General features: G+C 37.0%; 1 protein-coding gene and 1 long non-coding RNA gene across 4 annotated transcripts in view; one reads left to right on the plus strand and one right to left on the minus strand.

Moving 5' to 3' along the window:
- Positions 1 to 13,161, plus strand: part of nck2b (NCK adaptor protein 2b) — a 96,791-nt gene extending 83,630 nt beyond the window's left edge. Inside the window, exons 3-4 of one of the 3 annotated variants that reach the window (XR_015492670.1) lie at positions 4,516 to 5,675; positions 5,888 to 7,110. Coding sequence is in view for 1 of the 3 variants with exons in the window: in NM_001003492.2 (NP_001003492.2) it covers positions 4,516 to 5,237; positions 12,066 to 12,260 (917 nt within the window). In the remaining 2 variants the exon portion in view is untranslated. 3 annotated transcript variants of the gene reach the window in all.
- LOC148679693 (uncharacterized) overlaps positions 1 to 14,195 on the minus strand; it is a 120,361-nt gene extending 106,166 nt beyond the window's left edge. Inside the window, exon 1 of the long non-coding RNA XR_015944644.1 lies at positions 13,441 to 14,195. This is a non-coding gene — a long non-coding RNA (uncharacterized LOC148679693). The remainder of the gene's footprint in view (positions 1 to 13,440) is intronic.
- Positions 14,196 to 19,704: the final 5,509 nt, after the last annotated feature.

Here is a 19,704-nt window from a genome sequence, read left to right on the forward strand (position 1 = left end):
TACTACCACAAGTCTCCAAGTTATTTCTTTACTCCAGACCTTTAAAACAGCTCTTAAAACAATTATTTACAACAACTTTACTGATTGATTGTCCTTATTTTGCTTCCTGTTTGTTTTGAAACTCATCAGTATAATGGATATAATTGTATTTCTGTCCCCTGATTGGTTGTATTACACAAATAAAAATTATTTATTGGATTTACTAAATGTTTTTAAGGTTAGTGGTTACAAACTCATTTATATAGGCTGAATTTAAACAAACAAATTAAGTTTAGTCATAAACAGTGGAACAAAAATCACAGTTTTCATGCCTTTTCAGCACAATTTTTTTTTTAAATCTTGAGTAAACCTTGAGGTTTCTTATTTCCAGAAAGTGTTTTGTGCAAGACAAGTGTTCTGACTCTGCACCTACTGTCCATTGCAAATAATGAGTTTTGATATTTGATATTTCAGAAAAAAATACAGGCCGATGAGCAAAACACGTCATTTGTTAAGGTTGCCAGTACCAGCAGAAACACTCAGTAAAATGGCATCAGTAATCTGAAAAGGAATTATACAATTGAATAAATACTTAAGTTCTTTGATGGGTTTAACAGTTTTGTTTTGCATTTTTGTCATAATTTATGCTGTTCTAATAGCACTTTCTTTTTATACCAGGTTCTGACTACTAAGTAATGTTTGTTGCAATGATCAAGAAGGTTGAATGGATGAGTGAGAAACAGGAGCATAAACAAACATTGGATGATGAAGTGACATTGTTTGTACTGGCTGTCTTGTTGTCAGGAAAGCTCCACCAACATAGGTCCTTATTTACATAGTTCTTCCATTGGATCTTTTGGTTTGTCTACTAAAGACCCTGCTTACATCTGATATTAAGATGTTTTCCTCAGTCCAATCACAAATGGACTATGGCTAATACGGGAATGAATGAGGTCTAGCCACCATGCTTTTGTTCTTGCAGGGGAACATTCAGTGCAAATTCTCATAAATGCTGAGTTGCTGTCTGCTGAGACTGATCCTTATCCTGTGCTGCACTGAATTGGCAAGCAATTCAAGCAGCAGTCTTGAACCGATTGCTCATTGAGATTCTCTGCATTATCCTGTCTGTTTTTCATGGAACACCATTTTGTGGGGTCTTGAATGACATTGTGAAGATGTAATACTCTAAAAATCATCCTAGATTTGGAATCAGTATACTCTTGGGATGGTTGAAAGGGTCAACCCTTTGGTGTTCATCTGGACAGAAGGGGGGGGGGGGGGTAATTTTTAGATGCATTGTTCTGCAGATGATTCTGAATCAATTCACAAATGTCAAAATTAGATTGTTTTATTTTATTATTTATTGTGTTTATTAATAGCAAGTTCATGGAATGCAAAACTCAACCGTGGCGAGACAGCCTGTGACGTGTTTCCAGTCATTTGTGTTTTAAAGACTTAATGTTTGTACCTTGACATTGTTTTTAAATTATTTAATTAGCTCATAAAAAATACCCATTACTGTTTTAATATGCTCATTACATAGATAAATAAATTCTTAAATTCCCGATAAGATAGCATTTTGCAAGTTAATTATATCATAAGAAACACTCAACAACAATAATGCATATTTTCCCAGTATCATGCAGTCCTAAACTAGAGCGAGTGGCTAAGTGCTCTGCTTTTGGTGTGAAGCCAGCACAAGACAAATCACAGTGAGCATCATGATATTATCTATATAAAATGGTCAAATGCAAAACTGTAGCATAATAACCCTTGTATAGATCTGGGCTAATAATTCTGACTTCAACTGTATAAGGGCAGAGTCATGTGTGTGTTCCTTGTCTGACGTAGAGAGTCTAAAGGCTGATTTATACTTCAGCATCAAGCGCACTCATATCGTTCAGCGCAGCCTTTGCGAGGTCGCATTGCCCTCTTGTGGCCGACGCTTATGCATACTTCCCAAAAAATTAAAATAAATGTCGCAACGACGTGTAGCGGAAGTTCTGTGATTGGTCGGTTTGGTAGCTGTGCAGAGTGTGGGCGGTGTCGTGAGCCTTGAGCCCATTGGAGCGAGTGTTTACGTGTCAAGTCCCATGTTTTGTGTTTACCCTTATGATTAAAGTTGTTGCACGTGCACCAGCTCCTGCCTCTGAATGAGAGTTTTAGCTTCTTATGGCATTCAGAAATAAAACAAATTCCCACAAAGAAACTCGACACAGAGGAACATAAAAACCTACTGAAAAAAAAAACCTAAAATCCCAGCTAGCGTTTGGGAAGTGTTATTGCAAAGCAACGCAAACAGCACACAAAAGTATCAATGCACGACTACGCACAAGGCAGGCACCGTAGGTCACGTGGGTATACTTCTGTTCGCTGTTTGTGTTGCTCTGCAATAGCACATCTGGGGTCCGTTCTTCGTACGTGGATTACTCAGTTAGCTGGATTTGGATATTGACGATTTGACACGATCCAGGATCGTTTCGTTCTTCAAAGCTGATCCGAGAGTTGTTGTCATAGCAACAGTTCTGCTAGCTCAAACCCGATCGGAAGCAGGTTCAATTCCAATAAACAGGATTAGATCGGCTCAGTTCAAGCAAAGATAATAAAGAAAGTATATATGTACCGAATTCTCATATTTTCTTACAGTAGTAGTTATATATACTTGGGTAAATAGTTAATATTTTAAATATATATATAAAGTTATAGTTATTAATAAAATAAATAAAGTTATATATATTAATAAAACTTATGCAATCTGCACCCCTGAAATGAAAGTACAACGACTGCCACCTGGTGGTGCAAAGAGAAAATTTATTGATATGAACTTTTTAGATCGCTTTAGTACATTTTGTGTATGATAATAGAAATGCAAAATATGTGACTTTTTAAAAAAGAAATAATACATTTATGCAGTCATAAACATGTTTTGGCAGTTAATATGCCTGTGATTATGCTTCACAAAAGTTGCAGACGCCTTTACCAATATCAAAATGCTTTTGTAAACATCCAGTTATTCCATACAGCGATTAAAAAAACGGCTACTATAATAAAGAAAATCTTTTCTAAATGTAGAACTAAGTACATTGATATGCATTGAAATACATGATGAATACTCTTGACACAAGAAAGTGTAAAGCCTGCAGCTCACAACAACTGTGGAAAGTTATTGCGTGTCATATTTAACAAACTGTTTACTGCTAATTTGATGTACTTTGGCTCACATTGATAATTAAATATTAATCAGATGATGTCATTACGCTGCTGTGCCTTCAGCCAATCATGGCATTGCTGATCATGATTTCGAGGATCGATAGATCTGTCTTTCACAACACACGCAGCGATCTCAGATCAGTTCATCCAGACATTCTAATCTGATTCGCGAACTTGTTTGAAGAACCAAATTAGCGAGAGATCAGTTATCAAGATTAAAAGATCCCAGATCTGCCAAATCATCTTAGATCATTTAAGCGAGGTACGAAGAACGGACCCCTGAAACTCAACCTAGCTGTAGGTTTTTGTTTCTCTGTGTTGAGTTTTTTCGTGAGTGTTTTGTTTTTTCTGAACGCTACCTTATTGTACAAGTAGCTCAAACTCACTCATTTTGAGGTAAGAACCAGCTGACGTGCAACAACTTTAATCATTAGATTAGATTAGATTAGATTCAACTTTATTGTCATTAAACATGTACAAGTACAATGCGACGAAATGCAGTTTAGGTCTAACCAGCAGTGCAATAGCAGCAAGTGCAGGATACCGGTATAAGTTATAAAGTGCAGTTATAGAAAAACTATGGTGATATTTACAGATGGATATACTATCAAGATTATATACAGGTTGGATTAGCTATGAACAGATTTACAATATATGAAAATTTGTACAGGTTGCTATTAATAATCAGTAGTGTGAAGATAAATAAACATGATTGCAAGTGTATATGTACAGTGGGTGTGTACATAAGGTCAACACAAAACAAAACTTTCCATCTGGAGCTCCTTCACAGGACTCGACACTTGTAAAGACTCGCTTCAATGGGTTTTGTGTGGCTCTTAGTCCCACCCACACTCGTCAGTGATACTAAGCCGACCAATTACAGAACTTGCACTATGCGTCGTTGCGTCGTGTAGTTAAATTTTTTGAGAGATGTGCATCAGCGTCGCCGAGAGCTATACCACCACGCAAAGGCTGGGCCAGAGAATACGTGTGCACTTGGCGCATAAGTATAAATCAGCCAAATTCAAAATGTCACCTGTGGTGAAAACAATAATAAATATTTAGATATTTTCGGAGGAGCGATGGTGCCTATTTTGGCTCTAGGAATGTGAGCAAGACATAGAGGACACTTAGAGGAAATGAGGTGGTCTGCAGTAATGATATCACATGTCTTCTTTCAGCAGGAATTGATTCGTATTGATGAAGTTACTGAGTTAATCAATAGTGCTGCCCTTGCTTTTCAACTTCTAATTAGCGTAGCTCTGAGGCTTAAGTTTAACATAAAGATCTTTACTGATGTCTAATGCCTCTCCTTCTCTTTCTCAGGCCTGGGAAAAACGAAGCGTAAAACTAGCACACGGGAAGCCTCTCCAACGCCCAGCACAGATGAGTACTCATCTAATGGAGGAGGAGCCGAACGAATATATGACCTGAACACTCCGGCCATAGTCAAGTTTGCCTATAATGCAGAACGAGAGGACGAGCTCAGTCTGGTCAAGGGGTCCCGGGTGATGGTGATGGAAAAATGCAGTGACGGCTGGTGGAGGGGCAGCTATAGTGGTCAGATGGGCTGGTTCCCCTCCAACTACGTCCAGGAGGAGGAGATGGAGGACACGTCGGCTGACCTTCCCGCTGTCTTCTCCTCACAGCCGGGCCTCAGTAATGGCCAGAGCTCCAGAGTGCTTCACAGTGTTCAGACGCTTTACCCTTTCAGCTCCGTCACGGAGGAGGAGCTGAACTTTGAGAAGGGCGAGATAATGGAGGTGCTGGAGAAACCAGAGAACGACCCAGAGTGGTGGAGGTGTAAGAACTGCCGTGGGCAGGTGGGTCTGGTGCCAAAGAACTATGTGGTTGTGCTCAACGATGGTCCATTATCGACAGCCTCAGGCTCACATTCCCAGCAGAACAGCCACACGGGACCATCCCACACAGGGCTGTTCGCCGGAAAAGACTGGTACTATGGGAGCGTGACACGACACCAGGCTGAGTGTGCGCTGAATGAGAGAGGGGTGGAGGGAGACTTCCTCGTGCGGGACAGCGAGTCCTCTGTGAGTCCACAGTTGTTGTTTTTTTGGTCTACTCAAAATACAGATACTAGATTACAGTTTTAAACACAATAACTACCAGACTGTAACTACTAGAGTTAACATAGCAGTCGTTCTGACCATTCTCTTATAAGACGCCATATTTACATTCAAAAAATCTATTGATTTATTAAAATTAAAGGGGAAATGAAGCACTCAGTTAAGTTTACATTATTTTGTACATAGGGTTCCACTATAATGAAAATATATTTAACAAACTTGATTAATGTAACCATTGTGAAGAAAACGTGATGTTTTACTTTAGTTTTTAGACCGCCATGTTGGAATCTGTCGCTTGGTTACGTTCCCTCAGCTGAACAGATACAGTAGAAGTAAAGGACTGAACACGAAGACTGTAAGGCCTTATTTAACCCAATGTGTGAAGTTGTGGACGTGGCGCTTGTGCAAATACAAGCATCAGATGTGTGTTTAAAATAAAAATGTATGTATTTATTCTATTTTTCTTTTTTCCCCTTTTAATTATCAGTCATTTGACACACTTTGGTCCACTCTGTATTACGCTGCCTGACTGCCTTGGTAGTAACAGACTGAACACAGAGACTGAACAGCCTAATTTAACCCAATGCATGAAGTTGTGGATGTGCATTATGGAGCTGGTGCAAATACAACAAATGCAAGTATTTAAGTTGTGTTTTGTTCTTTTGTTAATACAAACAATTTACATTCAGATTAATGCTACACATAAAATCATAGGGTGCTTTCACACGTGCCTTATTTAGTTCGGTTGATTCGTATTAGAGTTCGTTTTCTCTCTTGGTGCGGGTTGTTTGGGCTGGCGTGAATGTAGCAATCGTACTCAATTGCACAGCAAAAGCAAACTAAAAAAGCGTATCGAGACCTCCTTGAAGAGGTGGTCTCAATATGCTTTCAAAACTAACCTTGGAGTGGTTTGTTTGTGGTGAGAATATGATCCAAACTAAAACAGACCCAACTACAAAAAGTTAGGTGCCTTTTTGGACTAATCCAGCTGCCATAGGCCGATGCGCTGTGCATTATGGAATGTGGAGGAAAAATATTTGTTGACAGCGCTTTACCAACAGACAGAGAGGGAAAAACATTCCCTGATGGATCGTTGGTAATATTTAAGGAAGATGACTATGTCGCAGTTTAGCTAAATTAATTCACGCCTCCTGAAGTTACCTGCAATGTGCCATCACCATTTGCAATGCCTTAAAACATTGTTTTCCAGCTGCAGCCTTGCTTCATTTTCAAGATGTATAGTCTGTATAAAGTGATGTGTACAAACTATATCCTATAAGCAGGGATATAATCAGCCAGCGCAGACGTATCTCCATAGCGACATTTTGTGTCTGTTTGTTTACTTAGGGGAGTTCCATTGGCATTTCCCGCACGTGATTTCTGACCGAAAACAGTTTAGGAAATTTGTTCAAAAACCATCTGGCCACTGTGTGATGTGGACATTTTCAGATGACTGCATTTTGGCTCTTTTCAACTGATTTGGACCAAAGCAATCAGTGTGGTGTAAAAACGACCTAAAGACGGCGGAAAATGCAACAATGTATCATTTGTTGCCCTTGGTCCAGACCAAATGAAGCGATGTCTAGAAATATTACCTTTTAAGTCGATCAATTCAATCTCTCAACATGTATGAAGCACGTAAACCTGCCATGTGAAAAACCGCAACTACATTAGTTTGATTTGAACACAAAAAGAAGTGAGCAGCTGTAGTAGTGAAAAGTAAAAAGAATCCTCCCCATTACATCAGCACCAGACCTTGTTGAAACCCATACAGGCAGTCAAGCAGCATAATACAGAGAGTGGTCCAAAGCGCATTAAATGATCATTAATTAAAGGGAAAAAAGAAAGAAAAGAAAAATAGAATAAGTATTTATTTTATATTAAACACACATCGGATGCTTGTATTTGCACCAGCTTCACATCCACAACTTCACGCATTGGGTTAAATTAGGCTTTAAAGTCTCCGTGTTCAGTCCATTGCTTCCACTGTATCTTCAGCCGAGGAAACGGAACCAACCCTGTGACATCAGACACAGCGATATTCCAAGATGGCGGCGCCTTAGGTCTAAAATCTATAGTAAAACATGCCATTTTATGCTAATGGTAACATTAATCGAGTTTGCTTAATATATTTTCATTAAAGTGGAATCCAATTGTACAAAATAGTTTAAGCTTGGGTGCTTCATTTCCCCTTTAAGCTTTGAACATCTGTTGTCATATATACCTAAATCATCACTCTAAAAATATGATATTTTTAGTAATAAAACCTATAAATGTATTTTTAAGCTACTAGACCACCCATGAATTTTCGCACCTCACTTTCATTTTCACTTTCACAAGCAAGGGAAAGAGCTTTTATATAGGTGCTGAATATGCTGTTTTGACAGACATATCTGAAGTAAAGTTATGTTTTTGCAAAAAGAAAATAATTGTAGGAAGTTGCTAGGCAACAGAGGCATGCATATTTAATCACAGGGAAAAGTAGCAGACACTGAAATGCATGTGGTCTTATTAACTGCTATGGTAGTTAAAGGTAGAAATACTTATATCTCTTTTGTGTGTTCGTGATTCTGATAAAATAACAAACAATGTTAGAAAGAAATGAAGAGTTCAGATGCAAAAGCTGCTAAACACCAATTCTGCCAAAAATGAGATAATGACATTGAGTGAATGTCTTAAGCACATAATACACCATCAACAACTAGATTTGCTTTAAGTCATTTAAATCACAGCGTCACCGCATTCAGCAATAGCAGTTTGTATGCAAAAGCCGCTAAATGCCACCTGGCTTTGACCGCAAAAGCCTCTATATCCCGAGAACCAATCAGAAGCGCAAATCAAATCATATATTTTTAATGTAGCAGCACGCTAATACGCTGGCTATTATGAGGAGATATATTCCGCTTTTGATTTTGATTTTAAAGGACAGAGTTTGATGAACTGGATTGATGGCAAATGAAAACACCCCTTACCTCAAAACTTTATACGAAAAATAAAACACATTGTGCAGTCGGAAGTGTAGCATGCATCCAGTACGTGTTTTTTTGCAGCGATGCCACTTTGAATGAGTCCAATTTACTATACAATAAATGGCAACTCCATCCGAGTTAAGATGCTGTTCTTTTATCCGACGTGGATGCTACCAAGACCTTAAGTATGGTGAGAATGAATAAATGACAGTTTCTAAACTGTCTGACTTTCTCTTTCATCCTTTTTAGACAGCAACAGTCTCAAGACATTTAAAGTTCTGAAAAGGAACCAAAAACTTTAAAACATTCCATGTGACTTAGTTCAACTGTAAACATATGAATCTCCAAGAAGACGTTTGTTTGCCCCAAAAACTGTATAAATTACTTTTTTCAACAATGTTTTCTGTATCAGATCAGGGTGCACGTTTACTATGGGCAATATGACGTTTTTTACTCTAATGACAATACGTCACATTGCCCATAGTAAACGCACACCCTGATGCGGGAGAGGAGGTATGAGCAATCAGAGGCATAGTCATGTATTTTTTTTTGTTTTTTTTTTGGCCAAGTTTCAAATTAGCCCCTCACTTCATAATTTTAGGAGCCATGATAGAGTTTCAACTGTGTTCAGTGCGTGTTCAGTGCCATCATAACTTAATTTTGAACAACAAAATTAGACCAATCATTTGTGAGCAATGTCACATTCCTGACACAATATTCATGCCCCCAATTTGCCTTGCTACAAATGAATTTTGAAGACAAAATCAACTGGTTTGTATTGATTCATTCATATTGTTATACAAACCTCTTAATTGTTAAGCATTTTTAATTTTACATTTAATATGAAGCTTTTAGCTTAAATTTTTGTACGTAAATATATGAATATATGAAGATAACATGCAGAATGTGCTTGTAGTATATATATATATATTGCTTGTGTGTGTGTGTGTGTGTATATATATATATATATATATATATATATATATATATATATATATATATATATATATATATATATATATATATATATATATATATATATATACTTATTTGAGTCGATTTAAATTATATTATGGAGTGCATACATTTGTTTGAGTAACTTTGGCTCTTTCAGCTTATCATTTTAAATCAGATATTGTTTGATTTAGTGGAGTTTAAAATATGTTTAATTTAAAGTTTAGTTAGAGTTTAAATTATGCTTTACTGACAAAAAAAAACTGCTCAAACCAGCTGGTTTAACCTAGACAACCAGTCTGGTTTTAGAGCAGTGTTAGCCATTTCCAGGCTGGTTTCCAGCAATTTGCAGCCTGGACTTAGTTGGTCAGGCTGGGAGATGACCAGCTAAAACCAGCTATGTTCACCTTAAACCAAGCTGGTTAAGCTGGTTTTAGCTTATCATTTTCCACCCTGACTATCTAATACCAATCTGGAAATGGCTAAAACCGCTCTAAAACCAGGCTGGTTGACTAGCTAAAACCAGCCAACCAGCCTAGGCATTTTTTTTTCCAGCAGGGGTATACTTTATATAGAAATTGCTCATGTTCAGCAGCAGTAAAATGTTAATAACACTTGAGAAGTGATTCATGTTTACCAGGTTTCGTTGCATGTGATTTTTGTTCTCTTTTTCATGTGCACATACAATCATAAACTCAGGATTAAAGCTGGGGTTCAAAAGTTGACTTTCAGTGTTGTTTTGGAACCAACAACTTATATGTATTATAGGATTGGTTTGATTTTGTAAATTCAAAACCAATCCTGTAACTACATTAATGGTGCGTAATGTTAAATGCTTGTGGTCATTCACATACTGCAGGGGTTTCTAAACTTGCTTCAACACACCTACACGGATGTTTCTAGAAAGCCTAGTAAAAGCTTGATTATATGGCCCAGGTGCGTCTGATTGGGGTTGGAACTTAACTTTGCAGGACACTGGCCCTTTAGGACCGATTGTGGACACCCTTGACATATCTTTTTTTCTTTTTTGCAATAACAACAGGCCATTACAACAAACAGAAATACGAAACTGATAAAAGTATAGTACAAGCAATACAAATATTACTTTTTGCAACAAGAAAAATTTAACAATTTAATACAGGTAAAGCAAAAGAAAGACAAAGAGAAAGAAAAAGAAACAAAAAATAAAATAAAATAAATGTGGGCACATGACAAAAATAAAAAAAAAATAATGCAGAATATTAAATAAAGCACGTTTTATACGTTTTAATAGCTTTCTTGTTGTAAAAGTTTGTGATGGTTTTTAAATAAAGTTCCAGTTCTTGTTTAAAAAACAAAGGTTTACATTGAGTATATTTGCTTTTGTGTATAAAAACTTTTCAATAAATAAAATGAGGTTTATGCAAAAATTTGAATTAAGGAATTTTTTTTTCTTCAATATAAAACCCCAAAACAACATGTCTATAGCTTAAAGAAGAATCACCACAAGCCATTTGGACAAATAGAAAATTCACATCAGACCTTAACGATTTAACAAAGGGACATTTCCAAAACAAGTGAGCAACAGATTCAGAAGAAGTCTCACACAAAGAGCAAGAGACGTCAATGTCATTTTTGAATTTTTGTAAAAATTGTTTGACTGGATAAAATCTGTGAATAATTTTAAAAGATATTTCTTTAGTTTTATTTGAACTAAAAAAAAATCACATACGACCATATAATCAAAAAGGTTGTTCCAATAAGATATAGAAGAAGGATTTGAGATGACAAGGTCTAAAAAAAAAAAAAAACCTGATTTTATGATTGGATTTTTTTGTGGAAAAACAATTGGATCCAACAACAGTAGAATCTGGACTAGGGGAGCAAACAGAAATCAATGAATTATTATTATTTCTAAAATGCATACAAATTTCAGAGGAGACCCCTGACATACATACCTTATGACAGGGGTTTTCAAAGTGTGAGGCGCGCCTCCCCTGGGGGGCACCAGAGCATGTCAGGGGAGGCGCGGGAAAAATATATTATATAATAAAAATATAATTTTTAAGGTTAATTATTATATGTATTTTTTATTATATTTAAACGTTTTAATTAAACAAAGCTAAAAAAAAAAAGTAATACGTCTAAAATAAGAAAACCTTTTTTACCCAGAAGGCCATAGCTGTGAATTCGCTTCTGTTTGGCAAGCCCGCCAATACAGGTATATGCCTGCTAATACAAGGGATCGGTTTCTGAGACCCCCCGATTCAAAGCCTTCAAGTTCAGGGCTTAAACCCAAAAGACGACGATATGATGATCAGTATTTGAGTTTAGGATTTACGTGGACAGGACCAGCTGATGAACCACGACCTTTATGTGGGGTTTGTCAAGATATTTTGGCTAATGACAGCATGAGACCCGCTAAACTTCAACTGTTTTGACTGGAATGGACAGTTCTTGGATCTGTTCTATTCATATTGAACCATCATCCTAGTTTTAAAAACGTTATATTAAAATACTTATTATTATTCTGTAAATAATTGCACTTTCATGCAAATGATGATAAAAGTGAGTTAACAGTCTGACATCTGTCTGTGTCTTTATACAGTATATATACTGTAAGTATATATACATATATATATATATATATATATATATATATATATATATATATATATATATATAGTGTGTGTGTGTGTTTGGGAGGAGGGGGGCGCCAATGGATAAGTTGTGTCAAAAGGGAGGCCCACTGTCTTAGACTTTAAAAAACCCTGCCTTATGAGAAGCACTTCAAATGCTGCCTGTAAAGTTTGTAGAAATCTAGGGCTAATGGCGCCATCTGTAGGCTTTACTAAACATCAATTCTGTTTCTCTTTGTTTTATTTTCCAGCCGAGTGATTTCTCAGTGTCTCTGAAAGCAGTCGGGAAGAACAAACACTTCAAGGTGCAGTTATCCAACGAAGTTTACTGTATCGGTCAGCGGCGCTTCAACAGTATGGATGAACTCTTAGAGCACTACAAGAAAGCTCCCATCTTTACCAGCGAACATGGCGAGAAGCTTTACCTTATCAAACCCCTCCAGTGACCTTCCACACACAAATGAGCCTTACAACCAGACCTCACCCGAGCCAAGAGATCTGCAACTCCTACTAAACGCTCATTTATTACCAGCAAACGGGACTTAAAACCAACTTAAAGGATTTTACAGAGTAATAATGAGGCGAACTGTCATTTTGGGCCGTGTTTTATGGAGCTGTTCAATTTGGAGTGGTTTACCAAAAATGATTGTCGCCTTTTCCAAGAGATACTTGAGGCACTTGGGCATTGCCTTGACCGACAGTAACTATTCTGCTTATTGACTTTGAGATACAAGGAAAACAGGTGAAAATATAGAGCGTTTGGGCAGCACAATATTCAAGATTGTCAAACGAAAACAGTCAAAAGTGGAAGTACAAGAAACTGTATGTACATAGGAGTTGCCAAAGAGCGAGTTGTTGACAGGTACTTGTCGCCCCCTGCTGGATGAACTGAGAAATGTCAACAGGAGGGTCTTTATGTGATGAATGTTTTTGTAGACGCTTAACCAAATGTGCCACCTTCACATTCAAGCACTGCTCATCTGTTATATATGTAATTTATATATAGAAGAACTATATCCACCTCATTCAGATTCACACATCTGTATCGACGTTAAAATGTTTGGTATAGAGTTATTACAGCAAAACACTGTTTGAATTTCGAAACGCCGCAGTTCAAAAATGGATGGTTGGGTCTGTTTAATAATGAGTCGGCTCATTGAATAGTTTCTGAGCTTTTATAAAAGTATGGTACGCCTGAATGTTACTGAGCATTGTTATTTAAAATCATGTTTATTTAAGCAGAGAATTAAAAGCTGCTGAGAAGAAATGTGTAGTCAGCTCCACCTCCATGATAACTGTGCAAAACGTTGAAATACTTTTGTTTAATTAAAGATTTTGCAAGAGTAATACGTGTCTGCTTGTTTTTTATAGTTAAGGAACTATATTTTTAAAGAACTTGTATCCTTCTGGATTATGTGTATAAAGGGCACCTATTTTTCCTCTTTTTTTACAAGATGCAAGGTAAGACCAGTCATCCAGAGACATGGATTCTCCTACCACTGCTATGCTGACGATACCCAGCTATACCTCTCTTTTCATCCTGATGATCCCTCGGTTCCAGCTCGCATCTCAGCCTGCCTGTTGGATATTTCACACTGGATGAAAGATCATCATCTTCAGCTGAACCTCGCAAAAATGGAAATGCTTGTAATTTCTGCCAACTCGACTCTACACCATAACTTTTCAATCCAGATGGATGGGGCAACCATTACTGCATCCAAAATGGTGAAAAGCCTTGGAGTAACGATTGATGACCAACTAAACTTCTCTGACCACATCTCTAGAACTGCTCGATCGTGCAGATTCGCACTCTATAACATCAGAAAGATCCGACCCTTCTTATCTGAACATGCAGCTCAACTCCTTGTTCAAGCTCTTGTTCTCTCCAAACTGGATTACTGCAACTCTCTACTAGCTGGGCTTCCAGCTAACTCTATCAAGCCTCTTCAGCTGCTCCAGAACGCAGCAGCACGAGTGGTCTTCAATGAACCTAAACGAGCACATGTCACTCCGCTGCTAGTCCGTTTGCACTGGCTGCCAGTTGCTGCTCGCATCAAATTCAAAGCTCTGATGTTTGCCTACAAAGTGACTTCTGGCCTTGCTCCTTCTTATCTGCTCTCGCTTCTGCAGATCTATGTGCCCTCCAGAAACTTGCGTTCTGTGAATGAACGTCGCCTCGTGGTTCCATCCCAAAGAGGGAAGAAATCACTTTCGCGAACGCTCACGCTCAATCTGCCCAGTTGGTGGAATGAACTCCCTAACTGCATCAGAACAGCAGAGTCACTCGCTACTTAAAAGAAACGACTAAAAACTCAACTATTTAGTCTCCACTACACTTCCTAATCTGCAATTGCCTCTCTGAATATCACACTAACTGTACCAAAAAATAAAAAATAAATAAAATACTAATACTACTAATACTTCCCTTCTTAGACTTTACAGACCTGAAACTTGCCTATAGCACTTATTCATTGTTGCTCTTGGTTGTGTAAATTGCTTTCCTTGTCCTCATTTGTAAGTCGCTTTGGATAAAAGCGTCTGCTAAATGACTAAATGTAAATGTAAATGTGTCTCAGATTAGGGTTGGGTCATATCAACCTATTTGTCAGTGTGCAACGTCTAATGTGAAACATCTTGATGGATGATGGCATCGTTGTCGTAGGTGGCAGTGAATGAATTATTTACGAATATTTATATAATTCATAATGAGTTGATTGTTTGTAGGCTACTGTTTCAACAACCTGACCCACATGGTCTTTGTTTTATCCATAACCAAATCATAAATACTTTAAAAAAGATAAGTTACACACAAATTACCACCTGTCAATCACTTTTTGCGCGTGACTCTGGCATGAATAGGCAGAGTGATATGTGTTGTTATACTGGCGTTGACAAACTTGGCAAAAAAGGGTGCACAACCAACAGGAACCAATCAACATTATCTGAGGTTTTTGCTAAAATTACTAAGTACAATCGTGAAAGCAAAATATTGAAGCAGTGTACTGACACTGTGACATGTTACCTAATAGATTCAACAACTGAAGAGTTGATAGAGACAAGATTAATTAAATATCACCTTTAACGACTATAGTGAGAGGCGATCCAGTGGTACATCCCTGACAAACTGTTGAGGTAGCAGAAGCTGCATGAATCTTTTCCTTATTTAATAAACGACTTGGACCTCAGAAGACTATGCCGACATACAGTGAACATGTTGTGGCAGTTCTGGAGGTCATTAATAATAATACCACTAATACTGAAACGCTTAAGGAATAACCAAAACAACTATTCAGATGTTTTACAGTGCTCAGCCTGCTGGTTTGTCCATTTACACACATTTTTATCATCATATGATCTCTTATAACATAACATGACTTTTTTTAATGCTAATTTTTTATGCACATTTTCAAAATTGATGCGCATCTTGCCATTTTTTTATGCACATATCCAAAATGTGCACAAAAATTGGTGCATGGAAAGATGGTTAGTAAAAGAAACAAACACGGATGAATCTGAAATGAGGTCATTAGTCAAGTAAGATTATTTGATGTATTTGTGGTGGAGATTATTCAAGCCTTTCTGAAATGATGAGTCTCACACATGCCGTTTGCAGTACACACATACAGTTGAAGTCATAATTATTAGCCCCTCTTTGATTTTACAATTTTTTTTCCCCTATTAAATATTTCCCAAACGAAGTTTAACAGAGCAAGGAAATTTTCACAGTATGTCTGATAATATTTATTTTCTTCTGGAGAAAGTCTTATTTTTCTTATTTCAGCTAGAATAAAAGCAGTTTTTATTAAAAAAAAAAAAATGTTAACGTCAAAATTATTAGCCCTTTTTAAACTGTATATTTTTCTGACTGTCTACAGAACAAACCATCGTTATACAATGACTTGCCAAATTACCCTAAAGCTGTCACTTTAAGCTGTATAGAAGTGTCTTGAAAAACATCTAGTAAAATATTATGTACTGTCATCACAGCAAAGATAAAATAAATTAGTTATCAGAAATGAGTTATTAAAACTGTTATGTTTGGAAATGTGTTGAAAAAATCTTCTTTACTTTAAACAGAAGTTGGGGGAAAAATAAAATGGGAGGCTAATAATTCAGGGAGTCAATAATTCTGCCCATTTACTGACACCATGTGGCCAAGGTCATTATAGCAGTTAAGCAGTTCATATTTTTCAAAATACAACTGGCAGAGCTTACTGCTATTAGATTGGATGACAAATGCCTAATATTATGGACAGCAGGATTTAAATTTGAGAAATCCTCCAGAAGCAAAAAAGTAAATTGACCTGACGTATAATGTTTACTGCAATGGAAGCAGGATCCCAAAAATATTGCAAATTAATATAACTGTTTCCTGCTTTATATTTTGAAATATAAGCTATTCCAATGATGGTAATGCTAAATATTTAAAGGGCACCTATGATGAAAATCATCTTTTGTAAGCTGTTTGGACAGAACTGTGTGTAGGTATAGTGTCTACTGTCATATTGGGGCGATGTACAGACAATAAGTCTCTTTTTTTTATTTTTCTGACATCAAAATAGTATCCAAATCCCTCCCATATTGAGGCCCACTGCAATGTGATGCAGAAGTGCGGTCTCCCCACCCACCGAATTGATTGACAACATATTACAACTTCATACTAACGCATTCAATCATCCACAAGACAGGACGTGTGCAAAGCAAATCTGGATTAAAAGATCTGTTCAGCTCTCTGTGATCATCAATCATCATCAAATGTGACCAAGAATTACTTTTACCAGTTTAAAACGTTTTTAAGAAATTATAGGGATTTACTTCAGCTTTATCACCACAGGCGCAAGTCAGTGCAATTATTAAAGATGACACTTTAACCCCAGTTTGTGGATGTTAAATCAGATTTATTTTGTACATTAACATAACGGATGTATCCTGTCACAAACATTAAACAAATTTGCTCCCTTCATGTCTGTCACTGTGCTGTTTATCTGACGCAGCTGGACTGATTTTAAGCTGAAACTTTACAGACACATTCTGGAGACACAAAAGACATCTCCTAAATCTTGTGGATGGTATACAGTTTACCGCGAAGACCAGTCTGTCAGGCGAAGAAGAGCTGGAAAGCCATTAAATATGAGCCATTAAATAATGTTTAATTATATTTAATAAAAATAATGAGAAACAGGATGATGAGAAAAGAATAATCGTTGATCCATGTTGAGACGGATTGGAAGGTATAAATCTGAATCCTTCAGTCCCCCCTTTTGACCCATACGGATCCTTCACTTGAAAAAGGGATAAAATAAGTACTCTTTAACATTGCGCATTTTGTGACTTATGTTACAAGTTTTTCTTTTCATAGATCATTCTAATATACTGATTTAGTGCCTAGTATTTAGAGAAAGAAACAAATCCAGGATTTTGTTGATGAATACAGACTTAATAAGCGTGATAACATCATGTTTAATGTTGAAACCAAGATAAACTATAGCTCATAATATTATCGTACATCTCCCACAGTACTCATTTTATGACTTGTCTTTTCTTGTAAATAAGAATAGTCAGCATGTACAGTGTTTCTCTTCATTTTCAGCTGCGGCCCCCCATTGAGTCAAATTAAGCCCTCAGTCGTGCAAATTGAGCAACAGCTGGATATTTCCATTTTTGAGCAATGTAGGGGGGCTTTGGTATGAATTGAATTCCAGAAAATATTAGACATATTTTTATGCAATAATTTCAATAACATGTTATGTGCTGATCTATTTAATGGACAAATGTGCAAAGAAAATATTTCCAGTGTTTTCAGTGAGCAAATTCATTGTATTCTAGAAACATAAACACATTTTGATCCCTGCAACACACTCCAAAAAAGGTGTGACCAATGAAAAACAAAAGTTGAATGCACAAAACAAAAGAAAATGCATGACATTAAATTAAATTGAAGCAATCCACAATTAGTAGGTCAATTAGTTATAGACGAGAGCTTCATGGTTGGATTAATGAACATCACGTCTCTGTCTTTGCAAGTAAAGTAGGATCATGGCTCTTTATTTTGTGTCATCTAAATTATGTTTCAGCTTGTTTTCTGGAAAAAACAAACATTGAGATCCTATAATCTCAAAGAGCAGAGAGATCATCAAAGCAAACATCTGCAAGGGGTCAGGGAACAGTGGCGTAGTGTCAATCTATTTATAAAATGTACTCTGGGTGTCATATATACTAATATTTATTATTTGTATTTTAGGCGGTTCATTCCGCTGTGGCAACCCTGGATTTATAAAGGGATTAAGCCAAAAAGAAAATGAATGAATTAATGAATGTATTGTAATATACTTAGTAGACTGTTTTACTATCAGCATGCTGTGTTTGCCTGTGCTGAGCACTAGATGGCGCTCTAGTATTCAATCACAGCAGGCACGTGAACTGAAAACCAGAGACTCGTCTTTCAGACTCTCAGCAAATTATACATTCCTTAAGTAATATTAACGAGCACTATTACATTCTGATCAATTTCAAGATAATTCATTTGGCACCTGCTGTATTTTTTTTTTATTCGGTTATTTTCTCACCTCTTTTTGAAATGTTTATTAAAGTTGAATGCAGAATTATTAGCCCTGCTGCAAAAACTTTATTGAAATTGATTTTAATTCAATTTTAAATATTTCCAAGGACGTTTTTCACTGTATTTTATTTTATGTTTTTCTTCAGGAGAAAGTATATAATAATAAATAAATAAATAAATAATAATAATAATAATATATAATTTCATTTTATTTTATCCGCTTTTCCAGAGCCGGGTCGCGGGGGCAGCAGTCTTAAGGCGTACTTACATTATGTACAGTTGTCTTGAACCGGGCTGAGGCACGCTTGTCTCACCTCCCATCATCGATAATGCAAAGGTCAGTAAGCGCTCTCGCTCAGCACAGTGGAGATTTTTTTTAGTTATATCATAATTCAAATGCAGTGACATGCAATCAAATATTTCGCCAAACAGATCAGCCACTTTTGACGCTCAAAAACAGTCCTCGTCCTCGTGCTGCAGGAGTTCTGAGGTTTGCTGAAGTTGCAGCTGTCGTGCAGTGAGGGGTTTGCATCTTTAATAATCTATGACAGTATGTGTTTATTGAACAGTAAGAATTATTAATAAATACATATCAAACAGTCCCTTAAAGTCACGTCTCGTCTTCAGATTCTGGCTCAGGCACGTTTTGCACTCACACTACAAGCTTACCACGCCAAAACCCAAGTGAACCATGCTCTGGCACACCTCTTTCAACCGGGCCAGGACTGGCCAACCGAACTGTACCTGAGCCCAATTCAGAGTACTCACACTTCTCAAACGATCTGGGAAACGGGCCTCGGTAAGGTTCGGATAGCATAGTGTGAGTACGCCCTTAGTGTGACCTGTCACCTTAGTGTGATCAGGGGCATTAGCCCCTGACAACATAGCTCTTAGGATCACTCAGGCACTCAAACCCCTCCACCACAATAAAGTGGCGGTTCATGGAGGAGTTAATAATACACACACACACACACACATGCATACATACATTCACCCATTCAAAAATGATACTGTAATAAATTTTGTTATACATTGCTCTTTTCATGCTCTTTTAAATGAGTAACCTACAACATCAGAAATAAAGGTACAATATTTGTACAATGTCTTGGGCAGTCTATTTTCAAAGGGCACATTTTTGTTTTTCACTAGTCCTTAAACAACATAGGGTCATTCTCAAAACAAAGCCCAAGTATGTAAAGATTTCTGGAGATTGCAAATTATGTAGCCAGAAATATATATTGCTCCATTTAACTGTTCCATTTCTCACTTACCATCTCACCGCTTACCTCCGTATAGACGGCATTCCTGCTGTTACCAGTTAAGTTAGTTGG

Source organism: Danio rerio, chromosome 6 (genome assembly GCF_052040795.2).
Source record: "Danio rerio strain M-AB ecotype USA chromosome 6, GRCz13ab, whole genome shotgun sequence".
NCBI lineage: Eukaryota > Metazoa > Chordata > Actinopteri > Cypriniformes > Danionidae > Danio > Danio rerio.